This window comes from Dermacentor albipictus, chromosome 10, assembly GCF_038994185.2.
Source record: "Dermacentor albipictus isolate Rhodes 1998 colony chromosome 10, USDA_Dalb.pri_finalv2, whole genome shotgun sequence".
Lineage (NCBI taxonomy): Eukaryota > Metazoa > Arthropoda > Arachnida > Ixodida > Ixodidae > Dermacentor > Dermacentor albipictus.
The window spans coordinates 39,256,325-39,279,205 of record NC_091830.1 but is presented as its reverse complement, the minus strand read 5'-3'; the positions used below and the strand labels follow the sequence as shown (position 1 = coordinate 39,279,205).

At 42.4% G+C, this 22,881-nt stretch overlaps 1 protein-coding gene across 1 annotated transcript in view; it reads right to left on the bottom strand.

Moving 5' to 3' along the window:
- LOC135907322 (receptor-type tyrosine-protein phosphatase H-like) overlaps nt 1-22,881 on the bottom strand; it is a 109,268-nt gene that overhangs the window by 43,358 nt on the left and 43,029 nt on the right. The window contains exons 11-20 of the mRNA XM_065439002.1: nt 20,041-20,334; nt 18,453-18,580; nt 17,662-17,869; nt 12,828-12,989; nt 10,733-10,834; nt 8,425-8,566; nt 5,077-5,141; nt 4,373-4,487; nt 2,298-2,381; nt 510-596 (exon numbers count right to left, since the gene is read on the bottom strand). Coding sequence (XP_065295074.1) covers nt 510-596; nt 2,298-2,381; nt 4,373-4,487; nt 5,077-5,141; nt 8,425-8,566; nt 10,733-10,834; nt 12,828-12,989; nt 17,662-17,869; nt 18,453-18,580; nt 20,041-20,334 — 1,387 coding nt within the window. The remainder of the gene's footprint in view (nt 1-509; nt 597-2,297; nt 2,382-4,372; nt 4,488-5,076; nt 5,142-8,424; nt 8,567-10,732; nt 10,835-12,827; nt 12,990-17,661; nt 17,870-18,452; nt 18,581-20,040; nt 20,335-22,881) is intronic.

Sequence of the window (22,881 nt, the reverse complement as noted above, 5' to 3'; positions counted from 1 at the left end):
TTTCGTGCAAGTAACGTCTACCTCACTCAACAATCCATTTCATGGACTAGAACTCACCTATGGCCTAATAAAATTTAAAAATTGCGTAGAGGTTAAAAATGATCGACCTGTATGCCAGCTTACACAACGTACGCTCTGAATCTGGCTGTCTGTTGCTTTTGCGCAAACACTTAACTCAGGAAATAGAATAACCGACAAGCACCTGCACCTTCTGAGATGATTTCATTGTCAGCATAGGTATTTTAACCGGTCTGCCCATTCGACGATCAAAAAAAAAAGACCTGTGAAATAGGTTTCAACGCACAGTTTCTCTATTAGCCACATTTCATTCAATGGGCACCGCTCGCTTGGGATTCTGGTTATTTCGCCACAGGTGGCTGCTACACGTATTTATAGGCTTGTGCATGGAGGCACGGTACGCACTTCGGCGTGCTGTTATCTCGGAGGTCAGCTTAGTACTAGTGCATCGGCGGCCTGTTTCGCTACAGGTTACCGTCGCAATTACTCACTTGTTGATGTCTTTGATGACGTGATGTTCCATTTCTATCTCGTCTTGCATCAAAGTAGGGTTGGGCTTGGTTGTCGACCCATTAACACTGGAAAAAAAGGTGTCAACCACAACGTAAAATTTCTTTATGATAGTGCTTCTTGGTTCTTTAACACTATCATTTAGAATGTTCTTCGTTCTCGGCAAAATATTTATTTCTAAACAAAAGTGATAGTCGGCAAAATCTTAAAAATAAAACAAAATTTCGCGTCTTTCGACTACCAAATAGAGCGTTACTGTGATTTGTTGTATTTTTGGGGGGCTATAACTGCAAGTGCACTTGCATAGGTTAAATACGCTCACTTCTTTTCGTGCATGGTATTTTTCTTACAACCATTTGTCTTCTGCTATGAATCGGCGTTGTAAACTATTTCGTTCAGTAATGAACGACATGAAACGGGGCTAACTGAGGGGCCCGATTTTTATTAATCATAACACAAGAAGCCAACAAACAAAGACACCTACTCACGTACTCGTGACGCCTGCGGCAGAAAGGATATTCCGTATCTCCCGCCAAGGTTTGTGAGTGGTGGGGCTGGCTAACACTCCTAAGGTTGGTTTTCGTAGTTAAATATAAATTCGCAAGAAAGCGCACGGGGAAACGGCGCCGCGGTAGCTCAATTGGTTAGAGCTTCGGACGCGTATTGCGATGACGTGGGATCATTCCCCAACTGTGGCAAGTCGCTTTTTCATCCATTTTCATTACGATTAATTTATCATTTCTTTAATTTATTTAGTAAGTACAAGTAATTTGCCCTGCGTTGTCCTTCGTGTCTTTGTTTGTTGGCTTCTTTTGATATGATTTCGTTCAGTAGTATCATTATTGTTCTTGATTTCTCTGCTCGTGCTGCTTTTTTTTGAGCGGGCCAATCTATTGTGTTTTTTGTACCCGTAAATCAAATGAGAAATTTTTATTTTCCGCGTCTGGCTGGAGGTCAAACGCCAAGCCGTCCAAGGCCACGGAGTTGGTCGCCGATGTGCGTGTACCCCAGGCGCATGTTTGCGGACCGCTTTTAGAGGGCTTTAGTTTAGAGGTACTCAAGCATTGGGACCTGCTACCTATCGGGGACATGGTACTGCGCATGCGCAGACCCCTGCGATTGGGGGACGCAAGCGTTGGGGCCCCCTAATCTAAAGCTCTCTACGAACTTAGAAGAACTTAGCGTTTCTCACCGCGCAGTGAAGAAACTATTCACATTGCCTTCGATAATCATCGAAGACGGTCCTTGCCGTAATTGCCAGGTTGTTGCCGTAATCGAAGACGTTTGTTGCCGATATTTGTAGGCGCTAACGACCAAGTGGTTGTACACATTTGTAGCTAGTTTCTTAAGATATTCAAGCGTCGACAATGTATTTTGACCTCGCCCCAGTACATTCTTGTGGTGTAAATAAATATTTCATTGCATTTGATCTTCAATTTGCACAGAAGCTTCATAAAAAAATCACTGAATAAACTTTCAGTGCCCAATTTTGAAGAATTAGGCACGATGTATGCACGATGATTTGGAATGTGGAGCTTGCCCTGAGGATCGACAGTTCTTTGCTTTTGAAGGAGCGGCACTTGGGTAAACACAATCTACATGATTGAAGTTGCCGACGTGGCCGTTTTAACCCAAGCAGCTGGTTAGCAAGGACGGAGATACTGTTGATGTTTGCTGAACAATAGGTTTGCTGTTTACTTGTTCTATGCAGCGACAAGTGGAATAAAATATACGAGATAGAAATTTATTAAGAACGATAGAAAACTTACTCGGACATCTGCACCAAATGCACGAGCGAATTATTCATGTTGCTCGCTTCAGCAGACGGTCTTTTCGAGCTCGCTTGCTTCTGCCTTGGGAAGAAACATTCACACTAAGTGGGAGGAATACACGGTGTTGCAGATTTTAATTAAGCGAATGCAATATGAAAGTTCATAGCTTTGCTATGAGTACGTACAAAATAAATAAAAAAGCGTGCTCATAGCCAGCTGGCTAGGCCGTTCTCCTACACAAGCTCCCACATAGAGTTTATCATTCACAAATCACAATCCTGCGGTTATGTTGTACACATATGGTGCATACACATGATTATGCATGATTTGACCGAACAAAATAAAAATAGTTATTTCTAATTCAACGCCCGATTAACCCTAGGCTATTGGTCAAATGTTTTTGGGCTGCACCCCCTTCACCTGCCCTCCATGCTACGTCACAATACCACGAAAGCTCCCCGCGTCAAAATGACATGTACGCGTTAAAGATGCAATAATATGCCGAACAAAACTGAATCTTCTTCTAAATACCCACAGGCTGCCCCGTTCCGAAAGGAATAATAGATGGCTGCCACCGATTGCTATGGCACTGGCTCCTCGCACCTGCCGGAAAGAATGGGTTTATTTGCGTGTTATAAAGCTTTTACCGTGGCCCTGAAACGTTTTAGAGCCCTTTCGGCACGTTTACAACCTCGTTCTGCCAACTATTCTTTGCTGAGGATACATTTTACCATCATTCTTAAGCTTCCGTTACATGCCGCCGCGATTTTCGACTAGCCACCGCAAGCGAAGTAAGGGAAAGCGGACCAATCGCAGACGCCGGCACCACTGTCTTCATCCGGTTATCGATTTTCAGTGCACTAGCTCGGCCCCATTGAATCCCTCTCCACCTGAGCGTGCTCCTCGCCCATTGTCAGCCAATCAGACAAGACAAGCTGCTCAGTGCAGTAAATGTTATTCGTTTTTCAAGCAAACATAAGGGACCTCCTATGAACGAGAGTAGCGTTTGATTGGTCTCTTCACGCAGCCCTGTGGGTCACCGTTCGATGCTTATGTCGACGGTTACGCAAGTTTGACATAAAGAGATTGGAATAAAAACACATTGGAATAGGTTTACGTTATAGGACCCCTGTATCATAAATTTTTCATGTCGCTGTATAATTCTCTCGTTGACACGTTTAATATAACTGTAATATTTGAGAAGTTGAATAATACATTAAGACTAATTATCTAATAAGGCGGAATCAAAAAAATAATTTGAGTATCCCCAAGCGATGGCAAACAGCATTTCCTTGGTTCTGTCCAGCTACCTGGCATTCGCGTGTTTAGAAACGTTGGTTAAAGTTAGCTGGGACACATTGTATGTTTGGCGGTGAAGTCACAGCAGTGGTTGAACTGGGCAAGTTTACTTATGATAACTCAGGGGTTGCATCAGCCTAGTATTTTTTTGTGTTTTTTTAGAGCTTCATAGCCACATAATGTGTGTTTAAATCGTCATTCTATTGCTGTTCGAATGACGGCTGCACTCGGTGGAATATGCGCATAGTCATATTGCAATATCGCATCGAGCGCCCGTTGGACTCCTTGACTAACATTTGTTCTTCTCTGTTCCTAATCCAAATACAATGTTGAATAGTAGTATCTGCATGCACTACGTTTAGCACACAACAAACTGTGGGACCTTGTGATTCTGTGCAGAAAAGAAAGAAGTGATGATAATACGGAGGCGAACAATTATCTACCGGGAAAAGACGGACGGGAAGACTTCATCTTGAAAGAATCGTTTCCTGAAAAATTTATCCTTCTAAAATGTTCAACGATAATGTAAAAATGTGACCAATTTCGAGAAAATATAAGATTGAAAATTCAGGAACCTAATTATGTGCCTCAGCACCTGTTCTGCATGCGAACACTCTCATTTTGAATGAAATGGTACACTTTCCACGCATAATGCTATTTCTCTTTTGAGTTTGAAATGGGGGCTTTTCCAACTTGAAGTGCTCTATCTCTCTTTACACAGTTCACTGAGATAAGTTTAATTTGGAATACGAGATTAATTATTTTTCTCTTACCGCGCCAGGCGCCTCCTGTGAATCACAAGCACCACAAGAATGGCAGCCATTATTATGATGGCGGTCAGGATTCCACCTGCGATTGCTCCTGCCGAGCTTGGCTCCTCTGGAAGTGCTGAAACATCCGAGAAAATCTTTTAAAAATGTTTTTACGAGTAAACACGTACCGATAGAGGGCCAAAGTTGTTATAAATGGGGCAAAGATAAAGTAATCGTTTGATGCTATCGTATAACTAAAGATTACAGATACCTGAGGTCGTGTTTAAACGTTGCGTTTCTTTTCATTTGTAAGGTTTATACGCATCGTTCATCTAGAACTGTGGAAACAAATAAATTTGTCCAAGCACCAGCAACTGAAATAATGACCTGTCCGTGTTCTGAACGTTTTCAAGCAACAATTCTTGATTTCATGAAAAATATTTCTATAGCATAAATATTGTGTACTAATATTCATTAGTGAACAAACATTAGTAAGGAACCCCACCAACAAGGCTTTGACTCACAGAACACCCTGGACTCCGCGTGTGATTGTGTTCTGTCAGTCCGCTGTCATTGTTTCCACTAAACATCACGTTGTTGCGAATCCCAATGAGCTCGGTCCGAAGCCTGCGTCAGGTCAATTAAGCTGAATAATTTCTTTCGATTACGTAGTCCAGTTAACTAAATATCCTATGCGAAATTTCCTAGCACAGGGAGTCGCTCACCTGTAACGAACACCTCAGGAATACTGGCACGTCTCCCACCTTTCGTGTAGCCGATGACGTACATCCTGAAAGGATATGAGAAAAAAAAAATTGGCCAGGCTGTAGCATAGATTCAGCCACAGTGCCGAACTGGAGATGGCACTTTGCGCTCTGCAATCGGTGTATGGGCACTAGCGTATAACAATCGACGCAACCGAATCCAGGAGTTCCCTTTATTGACGCTTCAGAAAGCGTACATGATTACCTTACGTCACGATTAGTGGGTGTCTTTTGAGGTATTTAATCAAACATGTTCTCTCTATTTGCCTGGGCCCTTTTGTTTTCCATGGGTTTTTGGGGCACTTGGGAACAGAAATGATCCACCTACTGACGGCATCCAAGACTACCCTGCTCCGCCCGAGCCCATAGCAATTGCAGATGGTTGGGGTTCCTGCGCTTGGACACCCTGTGGTGACAGACACCTTCCACCGTGGCCAAAGGGGTGGGATATCCCTCTGCCTTGCTACCCGTGTGCCTTCCGGCCATTTCTGGACAACACGTGATAGACGAGGGGGGTGCTATATCTTTGGAAACTTCATAATTCTGCGCCAGAATAAACGCTTGTGAATCTTATAACTACTGATAAGCGGAGAAGTGAGTGCGATCAATTACACCTACGACGGTAGAGCGAGCTTTCATACGTGACCACTCCCGCTCGGGTAAGGAAACCTACGGCCGAGCTAAGCTTCTCTGAACGTCGAGCGAGATACTAAATTTAGTTCCGATTTCATCTTGCATGGCGCGAAAACGGGGTCATTTTGACCACGTGACACACGCATGATCGAGTAAGGGCTCCTTTCTTCTACATGACGAAAGAAAACGTGGACGCGGGGTCAGTGTGCTTGCAAAGATACAACTATAATGTGATTTCGTTATATGCACTTTTGACAAGTAACCCACTATTCTGAGCGAAATTAAGGAGCTCTCACGTCACAAAATAAAAGAAATTAAATAATAACAATAAATAAAAAATCCTAAAACTACCGCTTGCTTCAAGTTTCAGGAGCATTACTTAAGAAGGGTCAACATATAGTTGAAAAATTTTTTGTTCTGTCCAAAATCCAAAAAAATTTGATCGCATCAATGGCATAAGAAAGTGCAGTTTTTGTTCCTCGACATAAACTAAAAAGCAAATATGTATAGTTTGTCACAGTCCTCATTATTACCAATTCAAGTTGCCTGAACTCTTTCAACCTGCCGGTGTCTTCTCGACTGTATAGTTTATAACAGTAGTGGTTACCGATGGTCAGTCATGTATTATAAAAATTCTATCTCCAAAATGGCATATAATTAAAATTAACTATATGTAGTGTGGTCAATTAGTACCTTCTATGTAAATAGTACTCTACTTTCATTTATTTTACGTATGCTTCAAAGACGTTGAAACCCCTCACCATAGATTTCTTTGATGCGTTTTCTTTGTTTACAATTGCGCTAGATTTTTTAAATTCACTATTTCACATACACAAAGGTAGCGCGCTGTCACCGGGTGTTTGTATATAACCTTGCAAAAAAAAACAATTGCTTGAAAGAGTACATGAAGACAAGAAGACCCTCGCACATGAAAACTCTATTAACTTTACTCCTGTCTTCGTAAGATCGTTTTGTTGATCTTAATCGCTTCAAAGAGAGCCAGCATATCCTTAACTGTATATGTGTTAGTAAAAATTACTCAGCTCACGAACCACATTGTTAATTTCCTTTCATTTACCAGGTAGCTCAGCTAACCGGTACGCGCAACAACAAGGAATGAAGATGTTTAAACAATCGCAGCAACTCAGGAATCAACGAACCAATGGTCAACTTAGGTGATGCATATTTTTCCTTCAATAGAACTAAGATCAGGGTCTGAGAATGAAAACAAAGGTTTAAATAAAAAACTAGGAGTGTTCGGTGTGCTTTCCTCGAAGCATTTCATGCTAATGTTTCTAGTTCATTTCGTTCAATGTATTGCGACGTACACTGAGAAGAAGAAGAAGAAGAAACTTTAGTAAAGAAGAAACTTTAGTAAGATGTAAATCTTACGGTCTCTCGCAACACTGCCCACTTTATTCAGCACGGTAATCAAGTGCGTTATGCGAAGAATCGCCATCAATATAAAATCCGCACAAAAGTAGAAAAAAATCTCCCAGAAAGGTAGCCTTGCAGGTGAATAAAAAATTGTCCTAGTTTTGGAAAAGAAGCCTGACATGATAACGTATGATACCATATGAGGTGATCTCCGTATGGTAGAGCAACCAACCCTGAAAAGTGTTGCTTCTTGTTTGATCTAGGGACCACCAAAAGCGTTCAAGAGCAAAATTGTGCTTCTGAAAGACCCGCATGGTGTTCATTTATATATTCGCGCTACACTCGGGCGAAGACGATGCTTCTCTTTCTCGACACATCTTTCGCCTTGAGAATTTGCGTAAAAATGATTCGCCCGTATGACTATGTCAATAATAGTGGCAATGTTAAGGCTGGCTCAGGTAATGGAAAGAAATGGCCTCTTGCAACATGGCACTCTAAATTCATCAAGAAAACGGCAGCGTCGCCTGACAAAAAGGTCCGTTACCTTCACTTCTCTCTTTCGGTAAATGTATGACACAATTACGCCAGAAAACCTTGCCCGAAACCCGATTTATACTACGGCACTGAAACGTCTCCCATTTGCTTTGCACTCATATTTGCACCGATTTATTTCAGGATTACTTTGTCGGAGCCCATGATCATACATCCCAATATTGTTAGCGAGGCTCTGTCCAACAATGAAGCGCCACACGTCTTTCCTAAGGCAACAGCCACAGATTTTTCGGACCACCTGAGAAGCCTAGTTCCAGATATTGCAAAAACTGAGGAGCCTCCATGCGAAACTTTTTGCCTGCAATACGAGGCAATGCATCACAAAAGACGAAAAATCTAGTCGCTTTACATACAAGACTAAAATAAAGATACCACCGACACAGTTTGCCAAAATTGACGCATTACTCGGAGCGCATGACTCATCGGCTTGACCTCTAGTATCCAATGCCACCTGTTACTGCTCGAGGCACTCTTCAAGACGCCAGAAGTGACTTGCTGCGACTGACTTCATATCCGCTAGTCACCAGATGCACTTACAGTCTGTTTAGTTTGCACTTCAAATCTGTTAATAAGAAACTTTGACGGTTACCGGCCCTGTAGCATTTCCAGAGGGCTGTAAAAATAGCATTACAACATTGGTATATGACAACTCATAACCAGTTTATCCAAACTTACATTTTGTTTAAATTGGCCTTTAAATGTATATACCCATAATGCTAACTGACTGCTTTCACCGTTTGTACTTACGCGTATTCGGTTCCACCTCTCAAAGGCCCATTGCAGGGAGTCTCCCGGTCGTCATCACAACTTTCATAGCCGATGGTACATATGAGAGTTCCTTCTCGGCCTCGCAGTGGCTCGCAGTTCAGTGGGTCATCATCGTCTTTCGCTGCGATGCCAGCAAAATTTTCGATGCTTGAAAAAAGGCTGCAACTTACTTATATCTATACAGCTATGTAGCTTCGCTGCTTCAACCAGGCAGTTCACCTGGTTCTGTTTTCCCAATGCTAGAGACTTGAAAGCGGTAACCAACCATATAGTAGCCTATATTCGAAGATGAACGAATGTTTGACAAATGCCACAGTTCAAAACAATGAACACCGTAATGTATTCTCACGTGCCACGATTCATACGCACGAGCCTTAACTCGCAAAAACCCTTTAAATTCGCATACGTTGAAGAGATAAAGATAGTTGTGCACGAAGAACTATGGGAAAATACAGCAGCTTCTTTTATTGCTGTTCCAATTCTTCGTAACCAAAAACGAGGTGATTTTTTGTGCCCTATGAAAAATTAAATTCTAGGGTTTAACGTGTCAAAAACATAACATGATTATATGGCATCCTGCAGCGGGGGATTCCAGAATAACTCAAACCACCTGGAGTTCTTTAAGGTGCACAGAATGCACGGTACATAGAGTATTTTTTTGCGTGACGCTTAAGCTAAACGCGGTAGCAATGCGGTAGCAACGCGGCTGCTTTATGAACGTTGACTATGTTTGCTAGTATGCCGGTGCGCCTCCTTGAAACATCACATTTGTTAATAGCAAAATGAAACTAGCCAATTCCGAAGTATTCTCGTGTCTTTGACAAAGTTAACGACATCTGCCGTCTGTGAGAAGTTTTCTACATGTTGGATGACTGATACATATTATAGGCTTATGGAGCAATGTTAGGGTTCACAGAGCATTATTTATTCTATTCCGTGCAAATATATTGTTTTTGCCGAAACAAAGGCAGACATGAGCAGAAATTATGAAAGAATGTGTTGTGATTCACCAATATGGTGATTTGTCTGCAGCTCGTTATGTCAATAATTCCCTTCAGAAGTTTCGAATCGAATATGCATTCCTTAATGACACTGCAACGAAAGGAGAGAAGTCTCTTCATGCAGTACCGCAGAGATGATTTTACGTGAAGAAGAAGCACTTGCCATCGCGTGCTAGCTAAAATAAATATACATGCACCCTAATCTATAAACTGGTCGTTTTTGCAAAGACTTCCAACATTTTTAAATATCTCTGTGGCAGATAGCATAATTTTAGTCCTTGAGCTAGATTACTCAGAGGCGGATGTCATTTGCAGGTTAAATTGAAATGCGTAACTGGCTGATTACTAAAACTGAATAAGTTAGTTTTTAAATAATTTCCTTGCGGCATGTATGGTAATTGTAGCAGGGGGCGGCTAAAAGTTAGGTGGGCGGATGAGATTAAGAAGTTTGCAGGGGCAATATGGCCACAATTAGGACATGACCAGGGTAGTTGGAGAAGTATGGGAGGGGCCTTTGCCCTGCAGTGGGCGTAGCCAGGCTGATGATGATGATGATGGTGATAATGATCTACTGTAATTTATTTATTGTGGCCAGTGAGATTACAAGGCACATTCTCATGGAAGAGATTCGATGGACCATACCATTTCAAATATATATATATATATATACATTACCAACCATAATTTTAATGTAAACGCATTCGAAAGCAAACAAATGTTGTCATGCGCAGCTTCTTGTCAAAGATCCAACAACTTCTGGTTTCATGTCAATGCCTCATTGAAACTATCTGTTCAATGCAAAAGCCACTCATCTAAAACCGTACATGAATTTTGAACCATAATCCCTTGCCATGTCTTTAGGAGAGGTGTTCTAGATTGTATTCAAAGGTGGGGCACTGCGTGGTCCAAATTTCTTGGTTTATTCCAATAACACAGACTCATTGAGCTCCCTATCAATTACACTAGGTTATAGAGGGTGTGGGCATCACTGCGCTTCATCAGTTTAATTTTATTCGGGAGCGTTTTCAAGGCTCATTCGTAATTGTTGCGGGGCAGGGCTGCCGTCTCCTTTGGTTAAAGTACGTAAGTTGCAACGTAAGTTAAAGTAACGTAAGTTAAAGTAAGGAAGTTGCAACGATACATAAGGTTCAAAACGTCTTAAGAATGGTCGATATTCAAACACAAAATGGTATCTCGAATAATTAATTACCAAATGCCGTGAATCTCGAAATTTACGAAAAGGGCTGAACCATGATTTAACCACGCAAATCCAGCAATGCACTTACCCTTACTGAAAGGGTTCCAGTCTTGTGGTGTAACCACGTGTGGAGGAGTACGGTGATTTCTCGCGAGGTCCTTCCATGTGGTAGTATTTTCAACATCTTCGTCTGTAAGAAGGTATGAACAGTTGATCCATTTTTACTTGAAATTTCTACTGCTACATTCTGAAATTGATCATTCCTTACCACCACATAAACTAACCTACGATTCACTCCCTAGCCTAAGTGCAAGGCAAGATTGTTTTCAATGAAAGAGCACAAGGAAAAATGACTGAGTTCCCCAACCAACGCAGCCCACATGTTTCTAATGTTTTATTGTCCTACTAACGGTCCCTATTTGTTTTATATTTGCAGCAAAAGAGTCAGGCGTAAATTGAAAATTCGAACGGAAGACAGCGCTAAAGGCACTGCGCATAAAACTGAGACTGCAGATATTTATTGTGGCGTGTTAAGGTTTTTCTAGCAAACGATGTCCCTGAAGTGCATCATGTTCTTGCACGGCAATGGCAGCTCTAGGCATAAGCTTGCGCCAGCGAGTCACATATCATATGCGCCTTGGCTAGGCATCTGGGGTGTGCCATAGGATGATCACGCATTTATAAAGCATAATTTTCCCATGAGTGTATTTCCAGAATAAACCTCATACGGTTCCAAACACTGCACATAATTTACATTCGCAAACAAAGGATCTGAGTAGTCACACAGCTTAGCTGGTAATAAGCTGCAGAATTTGCCTAGTTTGGAAAAGTCATAAATGTTTAGTCGATGAGTAAACCGTAGTTGCAACACTATTTTTGAATACTCTCTCGTGTTGTCCGTGCATCATTTGTAATATAATCTTTGAACTTCGTTACAATCAAATGCATACCCAAGAATATTCTTGCTGCAATCTTACGGAGTTCATAAGGAAGATAACTTTACTACAAAGATGCCTTTTATGTATATGCAAACACGTCAAAAATCGCACTGAAATATTTTTTTTTGCAATACTGGGAAATAAAATACTGCAACGAAGCAGCGTGAAAAACACACAGTAGAAACATCGTTTTCTCCTCTCAGCTACAAAGCTAGGCTCTACGGTTGACCTTCAAGAAGTATATGAAATATATGTTTATAGCTATACACGTGTTTACAAAGTAAAATAACACTATTTCTCACTTTTATTTCTCTCAGCAGAAAGTACCTGCTCTATTACACTAGAAAGCAAACAAAGACACGTTTTTAAAACCTATGTGTCATAGCAAGTTGTCACTGTCTAAGACGGAACATGTGGCGGTATTTGTTTCCCTGTGTTCTCGTCTTTTTCGCGCTGTTTCACCTCAGTTCTAGGCGTGTAATGTATGTCGGAAGGATACACTGATACAAGGAGCGTAGTCTGTTGTTAGGCAAGGTGTCCATGCCTCAAATGTAGGAATTTCCAACAAAAGCTCTCTTCGAAGATATCATTAACAAACAAAATCCATTCTGCGTCAAGTCCGGTACGATCTTAGGGCACTGACTATTTTAACAGGATAACACTATAGGGCGGCCTCACCTACTTTGGAGGTATCTACCAGAAAACCCGACCTGTACTGAGCACGATCGAGTGGCGTCACCCCATGCACAAATTTTCAAGTTTGCACAAAATACGACGGATATAATTGCGACTTTGGTAACAGAGAGTCTGCAAGGTCGCCCGTGACGCACAAGCACGTAACTGACGAGATGTGTCAGACATCACAATGGATGGATGGATACAACTTGTACGTCCGGCAAGGTTTAACGCGACCCGGGCTCAGGTCTCCCACGGAGGAACGTCAAGGCCCTGCCTCAACGCCGCCTCACGGGCTTGCTGGACTGCCCACGTCTGGATTCCGAGGTCTGAGCTGCGCAGAGCGGCAGCCCACCTCGACGACAGGGTCTCCGGAGTAACTGCCATCCCTCCTATAACTACATTGCACTCCCACAGCATGTGTTTGAGTGTTGCTGGTCCTTCCTGGCACAATTTGCACGATTACGATTTTTTATTGCCACGATTACCCCTTTCCTTTCAGTCAATATTAAACACGGGACATTTCATCCGTTGCGGTTAGAAAGACAACAGGGGCTGTCCAAAACTTACGAATAAGCTCGGCGGATCCAACGACCACGGCGTACCGTCTGATCTCGCCGTTCCTCTCGTCGAACATGTTTCTGGAAATCAGGAACGACTTCTGCGTGTCCGGCTCCGGCGCGGACGGGCAGTCGCTGGCCACCATTGACATGTTCTTCGGAGGCGGAGGATCTGCGCGTCACCACAGAACTCTTTCGTTAAAAAAGGTACACTGCGCCAGAGCAAAATAAATGTACCGGAATAAATGCAACAGAACACATGAAAGCAAAAGTCAGCATAGACTTTGTAAATAAGTAATTTACCACTGTTTTCAGAACAGCTTCCCGTCATCCGAATTTCAAGACTGCTACTACTACTACTACTACTACTACTACTACTACTACTACTACAACGCCTATTATAACATTATAGTAATATTATTAACATGAAATAGGGGCTTAATATTCCTAAACTGCAGAGATGGTTATGAGAGAGGGCGTAGTAGATGAGACCGTAAGTTATTTCGAACACCTGGGATTCTTTAACATACTCATAAACACTCCTAAAGAGGGGTTTGAGCATTAAAACTGTGGCTTGATTATGAGGCTGGGGGCTGTGGAGGTATAGGGATTGATATTCACAACTTGGTCATCTGGCATCTGGCAACTTGGCAAATAGCTTCCAGCAATCAGCCCAATAGCAATGCTAAGTATACGTGACTACTCTTGCGTAGAGCAATGGAGTATGCGTCTAGTGAAGGCCAGGCTAGGTATGCTGACGCTGCCTATATTTTTTTCTAAATTTAGCTTCTGTGCACCCATGTTAAAGATAATTTACTCCACATATGTACTCTAAAAGAAATTGTGAATATTGTCCCATTCGTTGGTTATATATAGGGCACACATCTTCGTGAAGTACAAGACGTACCGACGCTCAACAAATTATAGCTACTCACGTCTTCGTATTAACGAAAAATGATGCTGCGCTTGGCTCTGGAAATAGCATAGAAGACGCCGCCATCCATCGCGAGCCGCCTTCGGCCAAGCCAATGCATTCTTAAGACTGTAAACAATCCGTTCTAAGTTACGCATCCGAGGTTTACATAGCACGGCGCCTCACTTGCGCATTATCCTTAATGCATCGAGTCGCAAACTTGTCGCCTCTTCGTCGCTAATGTAACGTCCTCAATCACGTTAAGCTGTAAGAAATAAACACGTGTTAGCCAACATGCCACGATGTCGCAGGTGACTCTCGCGCGAAATGAAAGTTGATGCGTGGCACATGGGCTGAGGCGCTAGCGCGAATTGCGCGCATATATAAATTAGGAACGAATGTCGCTCTAATGCATGCAGCTTGCGCTGAGATATGTCCGTCTTGTATTCACCCTACTTCGCTGTCATAAGTTATTCTATGGCGTACAGACGCACTGATGGTGCAATGCGCAAGAAATATTAAAGCCAGCACGTGATATGTGTTCAAATACAGATTCCTGCAGACACGCAAGTATGACAGTTACATTCCACTGCTTGCTAAAATAGTTAATAAAGTAAGCTATGTAGCTGGATAGCGGCATTTTCTAAACTCTGCCCGTAAGCACGATGAAACATGAAGGCATTTGAGTATGCCGTTCCCATTCATATTAGAGAACTCTGTATATTTCGTAACATTACCATAGGTTATGTCTTAATCCTGCATACCTATTCTCTGGTTTAGGGTGTTTTGTTTGATGTGTTTACGTAGACACTTTCAATAAGGAGTTCGCGATTTTTGAAGCTATTCCTCCTGTGATTCAGGGACATTGTAATGGTAAATGGCTTCCCTGAGAAGCACTCAAGCTACATTTCATTTTCCTCAGCCTTAACGATATACTTTGTAAGGCCTAAAGGATGACTCAGTAAAAACAAATCTGGTGCCGTCATCGCAGCAAAGGAGGTTTGGTTGGGTTAATTACGTGGAAGCTTTAGTACGCGGCACTTTCATGGTTTCTGTTGCTTATAAATGAGCCCACAAGAAATAGCCCGATGATCGAGTTGTCGTTGCTTCATCTACCGGACAACCATTGGGTTGAAGAAAATAGGAAATATAAACCGACCAAGAGGCACCGATAAGAAAGGAGCAGCAGAGCGTTCTAGCTAGAAATATCTCTTAGTTGGCGCATCATAGATGTGTTTACCTTAATGGGACAGACGCGTATCGTATCAACTTTCATGCGCATCGTATCATACCTAAACGAGTTATTTCGGTAGAAAGGTGTATCGCACGAAATTCGCCGAACCGGGATAATTTCAGCGACGCATTTAAGCAGAACCATATTGTATAAGACGTTTTTTTGGAAATGCATTCGGTGCTTGATGACAACCGGCCTACCAACCAGCGGTGACCGCTGCCACACTGCGGGACATCAAAACAAGAATGGCGCCGTAAGGAGCAGGTCGCACGTGACTTCTCTATACTCGTGAGAACCCTGAGCGTATTGAAATATTGCGTTCTTTGCAAGTAATAAACGAGCTTAACATCGGCGAGTTGCTTGATTCGTGCCGTTAACGTTGTCAGGTCCACTCTGAGAAGATGGAAGCCGAGCGGGCTTCGCTCAACCTCCGCCGGACATGGAAACCATAGCGTACACGCTGGGAAATTTTAATATCATGATCTAATACGCTACCTTCCGGCAAGATAAACATCGTGTAAGTTTGACGACGTGTATAAATGAATCATAACCTGAGGGAATGTAGCCGATACCCTGCAAGTACTTTCAATGCATTTCTCAATGCGATAGTAAACGCACGTTTACCCTAAGTGAGAGCGCTAACTTTCTTAGATACACTAGGTGGCATTACCGTCCAGGGCAAGAAAATGCACATTCGCGTAAACAGTGGCGTCTGGGCACATGTGATGCGATAAATTATTACGATAGGCTTTTACCGTAATAATATACAGGCGGCTTATCCAAGCAAGTACTGAATGTACACAATTACGGTACCACAACGTGGCCCCTTAGGGTACCTACATCTAATTAGAAGCCAAACTTTGTGCATGCAAGAATGCTAGCGCACACATGACTATGTAGATAGATCAGCTAATAATTAGAGCAGGCCGTAGGTAAATGGCGTGGTCTAACGTATTTAGAAATGAGGTATGCCTTTTATGGGGAACGCGAAATATACAGCACAAGAAACTGCATGAAGTCCAGTATAGTCAAGCAAGCCACTGATGAACACAGACGTTTTGATGACATCTAAAGAAAAATGTCGAGACAACCATACCTAAGCATAAGAAATCAACACAAATACGATCCCCACCAATGAGTTTACTCTCTTGCGCTATGGAAGTAGACGCGATCATTACGGTGTATCGAATGCAATTTTCAAAGCACTTCCTATAATACTGAGACCAACACTCAACACTCAATAAAAATGGCTGGTTAACAGCGCCATATTTCTGCACTCTAACGTACTTCCTGTTTTCGTGGTGTTACATTCATGCACCAGTATGTACTGAGTACCATGATTCGATGATCTGATGCAGATGCATTGGCCTTCTATAGGTATGCATAAGCCAAAACTTTTGCACGTTGGTACCGCCTCAGTGTTAAAATCAACAGCGTTGTGAAGATGTAGGTAAATGCCAATGATACAACCCAAGCTCTGCTAACTCGAATGTTGCTGCGGAGGAAAGCGTCTAATCTACGTGTTTTACAGAGCTTGCGCCAGTATAATGCAAAGCTCTGATTTCAAGCTCATGCATAATGATTATTGCATCTTACAAAATTCGATATAAGTTGTTCTACAATGGTGCGTTAAACAGAATACGGAACTTAACGTAGATAAAACTGTCATCGTCAGAATTTCACGTAAATGGCAGGTTACTCCTTTCTCTTACAGCCTACTAAATCATTCCATTGTGGAGGTCACACATCAGAAACACGGGCTACGTTAACAAACAATTTAAAATGAACTGCGCATATTTCCGGCATTTCTTCATCATTTTCCAAGCTCCGCTTTCTGAGACGGAAGCTTAGAGGTGCTCCAAGTTAGCTTAAACTTCTTGCATACATAACTTTTTATTAAATAAAAATTGCAATCGGTGTCAGCCTCGAGTGACTTGTTCGTAAAGAAGGACATTTACCAGCTTGAGATGGTGCAAACTAAAGTTATTAGGTTCATTAGTAACGAATACAAAAGATTCACTTACGACACTAATCAAACCAATCACATCCCATTACCTCAAGTAGACAGGAAAATGTCCCGCTTGTTGTTCATGCACGACCTTTGAGGATTTTTTAACACAATAAATAAACATTCCGCATCCCACAATACTTAAAGAGCTATCGTCTAGACGAACACCCTACTGCTGGCCTGCAGTATTTTGAATAAAATGAATAACAAATAAAGAAAGCAATTTAAAGTTACAACGAGCCTCGGATAAATCGGTTAGCACGTAGAAGAGAAACAGAAAGGGCCTTAATAAAAAGCTCGTGCATTTTGTCTCCTTCGTCTTCGCAGCGCTTTTTGTCCTTACTAAGAACCATTACCAACTTTCCCAGTAGTTTCTTCGTTTTCATGCATACACTTCTTCACGGAAACATGCTAGTGTAAACTATTCCTATTGAGCAACGGCGCTGCACACGAGCGCTCAGTTTTCTAGAAGATGGCTAGATGTAGGCAACAATATTTATTTATTTACTGTACTTATTCTCTCATCTACAGTGTTACATACATATATATATATATATATATATATATATATATATATATATATATATATATATGAACTAACACTTCTATCAACAGTATATTTTATATGTGCTTCTGTCTCATAAAACTTCAGATATATACGCGACCATACGAGGCGTATATATGCTTACCTCCAGCGGGAACCTCGACCTGAACCGGTGATTCAAGCGCATCACCCCAAGCGCTGACGTTAACGTTGATGCCACGCACGTCGAAGGTGTAGACGTATTCGGCTGGCAGTTCCTCCACCTCAAAGGTGCACACAGCAGGTCTACCGTGGCACGTACTTGAGGCCGTCAGGAAGTCGCTAGGAACATTCATTATCGCTGGCTTGCCTGGCTGAACCGTGACAGAAAATAATAAATAGCAAGAATAAGCAGAAAAATGCTAACCGGTCCAATACGAAATACGACCGTTTCTTTTTTTTGGCGTTATATTTACTGATTGCAAAGACGTTGTTCTCAGTGTCTTTTGCGTTATAATAAAGAGCACCTTAGTACATCATTTCTTGTGGCTCAGATGGCACAATGTGGTTAAAAGCTAAAAAAAAATGCTAGTTATATCCAGCTCAACATTGACAGCTTATGTAGGTATAGCTGCTGACACTTCATTTTACATAGTTCCACAGTTCTTGTTTACCTTTTAACTACGCCCTTTGCCGCAAAGCATCATGGTTGCTAAAGGATTCATTGCCATGGAAAAGAATAGGCGCAATTGTTGAGTACTCCGTAAGAGAGATATTCTCTACATACAGGCAGGCTTGTGTAGGTTCGCTGTACCTGTAGCGGTCTGAGTTTACTTGAGTTGTGGAGTCGAGAAGAAGCCACCGTGCAGCAAGAACTCATCTGCACCTACTTAAGCAAATCTTCAGAATCCAGGAAGCGTGCCGAAACAATTTATGTTTGCGGGACGGAATTACTACCTTGGTGGCGTTGTAGATGACCACGTAGCTCCGAAGCTCTCCTCTTGGCTGAATCGGCGGACGCCAAGTGAGGTGCACGGTGTTATTCTTAAACGCCTTCGCCTCTAGGCCCACAACCGGACCGGGTGCTGAAAGAAAGAAATAGCAAGATGGTGTGAGCTCACGCTATCGTGTAGGACATGAGTTCAGTTAGCCACCCTCAGGTTGGAAAAATACATCAAAAGGGTATCCCTGTCATCTGCTTTATCTAAGACTATATTGGGCCCTGTTAACGCACACACAAATAAACAGAGAAGAAATATGCATTCTATAAAATAAGGTTTGTCGCTTCTGGTCCAATGTAAGTTGCATGTGAACGCTACGGTCACACATTGATAGAAATGCCAAGTCGCAAAAACGGAGGTTAATATATTCGTTACTATTTCACAAGCATTCGGTAACGCTAGAAGGGCAATATAACCGAACAACCCCATTTAAACTACGCACCTTGTGCAGTCACCTAGGCTAGAAGCATGAGGGCTAGGCGATATTTTAATAAATATAGTGGCACCAATGACCACAGGATGGTTGTGCTTCCATGCCGAAATGAAATTAAGGTGTAAATTCAAACTAGCAGATCAAGAAGCACATTTGCATTACAACAATTCTACACCATGAAAAAGGACTTAAATAGCTGTTTACAGTTCTGGAATGTGCTCCAGGTAGAAAGTTTTGGAGAAAAAAATTATATTCAATGTCGCCTAAATATCTAAGTAAATTAGCGCGAATGGCCCTACAAAAGATATTACGCGAGTTTATAGAAGGCTGCTGCTAGTCATACTCGAACTCTTCATCTCAATCAGTCTTTTAATGTGTTACACTAATTATGCATGCGACAGTATATGGCTGTAACGGATAAGGTGCGCAACAATAGCTGTCAAACATCAAAGGAAAAAAACTTAATTTCTTCTCTTCCCGTCAACACGTTATACGAAGCCACTTCGTCTAAAATAAAAGTATACGTATGCAAATATTTCCAATTCAGCAAACGTGTCGAGTCGTTTTTGCTACTCGATTTGTGTTCGATCGGAAATTGTCGAATCTACATTTCTGTTAGACTGTAAAGAAGAACAGCACTCATTGGAGTCTACTGTGAGAAAGCAATGCAAGCTGCGATTTTCCGAATGATGTTATTGCAGGAGAACCGCAGTTAAGACGATGTGACGTGTTACAGTATTTCTTAACCTCCTTAAATGAACGCCAGCATTTATGTGCCCCTACTAACGCGCTGTTAGTTTGTTTCATTATTTGCAGTATCATGGTGCTACAGACAGGATTATCTTAGAGTTTCTCATTTACAAGCGCCTGAGTTTACCGGGCATCTAGTTGGGAACCGCGTCACGCGTGTGAAATAATGCAAGTTCCACTGTTAGCGAAGAGACTCCATTCAATCAATCACATGTCACTTCGTTTAGAATCAGAACATACTTGTTTTTCGATTCGGAATTTGGAGGCCGATTCTGCCGTATATTTATATTCGATTTCACCACGGCGTTTCGCTTTTCTGACGCCCCTAAATAAATAAAACAGGAACTAAAACCCAACTTACCTTCCGACAGTGTACGAGCAAGGATGCGAACTGCAGGGCCTTCTAAGCGCTTCGGGCCAAACAAATTGTAGGCACGCAGTTGCAGCGTATACTCGGTGAACGGTTCCAGCCACGGTATCACAGTGCTTCGCGAGCCGAGGTCCGTGTGGTTGACCTCAAGGCCATCAGCACTGAGGTTCCAGGAGAGGACGTAGCCATCGAGTTCCCCGTTTTTCTCGACGGGTTCAGACCAGTTGACGTAAAGGCGTCTGGACTCAAAACGGGCCACCGAAAAGTTCCCGGGAAACAAAGGTGCTGTAAGAAACGGGCGGACATTATTCTCCGCTTGCTCTTTTTAAACGGAAACTATGCAGTTAATGTAGTGGATTGGCTTTAGACTGACATCTAACTAAATAATTCAATCACCAACAGCTCCCTTTGGACAAAATAAACTTTTCGTAGTGGTATATGAGTGCATTTATTAATCCTAGTGGTGTCGAATAATGTTCATGAATGTGCGAAAATAACGTCCAGCGCGAAGGACAAGGACAGGGATAGACGACATACACAGCGCTGTGTATGTCGTCTATCGCTGTCCTTGTCCTTCGCGCTGTACGTTATTTTTGATCATGAATTACCAACTAGCCCAAGCAACCACCCTCGTTCATGAATGTGCTCCGACAAGGAGCAGAGTTTCGCCAAAATCCACCATGCTTGTGACTATTATATTGAGAGAAAGCCACTCTTCTTGCTTGCAGAAGCCAAACTAAGGCGTGACCAAGCAACTTTCAGTGGCTTATTCTTAATTGCGTTGTCATTATAATAAGGCTCAAGTAACACTTACTAATGGCAAGCATGAAATTTTCAGCTTTCGAAACATTGTTAGCCAGGACTAAACTCTATGACTTGTGCGGCCGAGACGAATTATTCTGCAGCTTTACTGTCTTCATCATCGGCTTTTTTCGTCGGTAGGCCTTCGTTATTGCTGCCGCTGTATTAACAGGTTTAACAGGATAAACAATCACCGTAACAAAACGTAGTGCAATTATAAAAGTGGCAGTGTCGTGCGGAAGGCGAAACATTGACAGCAAAAGCAAATTATTAGAGAGCCATACGAAGTGAGCTTAGTAGCTTTATTAGCTGCGTTAACTGCTGAAAGCATCTGCTTACTAATTAAATGAGCACGAAAGTAAAAGACGAAAACATCTCACTCGGTGACTGCGGACGCTCGCTTTCAGAATGCTGGCTTGTAGAAAAGCTGCAGCAGCGGCTGGCGAATTACCTCCTGTAATTCCCGCCTCTAACTTTAATACAAGCTAGGTGCGCGGGAACGCAGCGTACACGAGACCATCGCCTATCTCGGGTCACCTATTCTTGGAACCCACCGTAGCTTACATGGAGATGCCTGCTTATTTGCACGTGCTACTGTGCATTGCGTGAAAAGTAAAAAATCCGAGGTAGTCAAAATTGATCCGGAGTCCCCCGCTACGGCTTACAGCATAATCATAGCTTCTTTTTGCACGTAAAACTTCATCATTTTTTTGTTCAATTTTGCTTTGTGCGGTGGCTGGTTGAATAACCTGGCAGCGGGCAACGGAATGCTGAAAATGCCACTAACGAAACAATCGCAGCGAAGACGAGGTGGCACAGCAATGTCGTAGACGTATTTGCAGCCTCGACAACGCTATACCGCAACGTATTTTGATTTTTTAGTAGAGGCAAATCGTTCCACCCCACAGCGACTAGCCAGTCACAGAGTGATCGGTGGGCACACCTCTGGTGACCGGAACTACGTCGGAATAGAGTAGTCTCCGGGTGTGCTAAAAAAAAATCAGTTTTTTTTTCAGTAAAATAATGCATGTGTAATGCGAAACTTCACTTTCGCGTGGTGAGTTTTTGCAGTTTTTTGTCGTGCGTGGCAGAGAGGTGAAGGGAGCGTAGCCCGAGATATTTTAGGCAGTATCCGTGGGCTGATTACAAAAAAAAAGGTGTGGAATCAGAAATTACTTGATGCGGATGGATAAGGCACTAAAGATAAATAACGGCTTATAATGATCGGAGCGCCATTAGTGTACTAGCGGCCGCCACCTGCCGTATTTTACTTGTGTCATGTATTCACCTTGCAACGCGTTCGCAACAGTTCGTATCACCGCAGAACTGTCACATACACTGGTCGCATCAAGTTCCATGACATTTATAGTGCCACCAGGCTCCGTGGAGATGAGCAAGTGACACAACGCTTACTCATACTTAAAGAACTTTTACAGAAGCTTCTGTGTAATTTTTTGTTGCTTACTGCAAATAATGCGGCCAAAAAAAGTAGGAACCATACTTCGTGTAGCTGGCACTACTTTGCTCTTGTTTTTTTTTGCTTCGCCTACCGGGCGCAATTGCGGTTTTTTTATGCAGTTACTAATTTCCGGCAAATTTTCGCCGAATGGAGGGCTTAAATAAGTATATTCCCAGCGTGGTTATGCGAACATTAGTCGCAGCGGTACTGAGTTTATTATTTGCTAACAACAGCACTTCGACGTTTTGTATGAAGTTGAGAAGATGAACTTCAGTTTCTCATGACCTAAAGCTTTAGTCCAACGGTTTCTTTTGTAAAGGCAATAGTGTGACGCGCAGGCACTAAACAATGTTGGAACGCACGCTTCAGCGCTCTTTGGCGTCAGCAAATGTCAACCAGACAAAATGGCGGGTTCTCGTGAATAAATCGAGGGCCCTTTGAAGTTGCAGATGATCTGAAATCGTAACGCATGGTCTTTGTTCCTCGAATACAAAACAACAACAAAAAACAGGACTTTGCGATATGTTTTCATTTTGGTGCGTTCGGAATGGTTGAGAGCGACGGTAAATGTG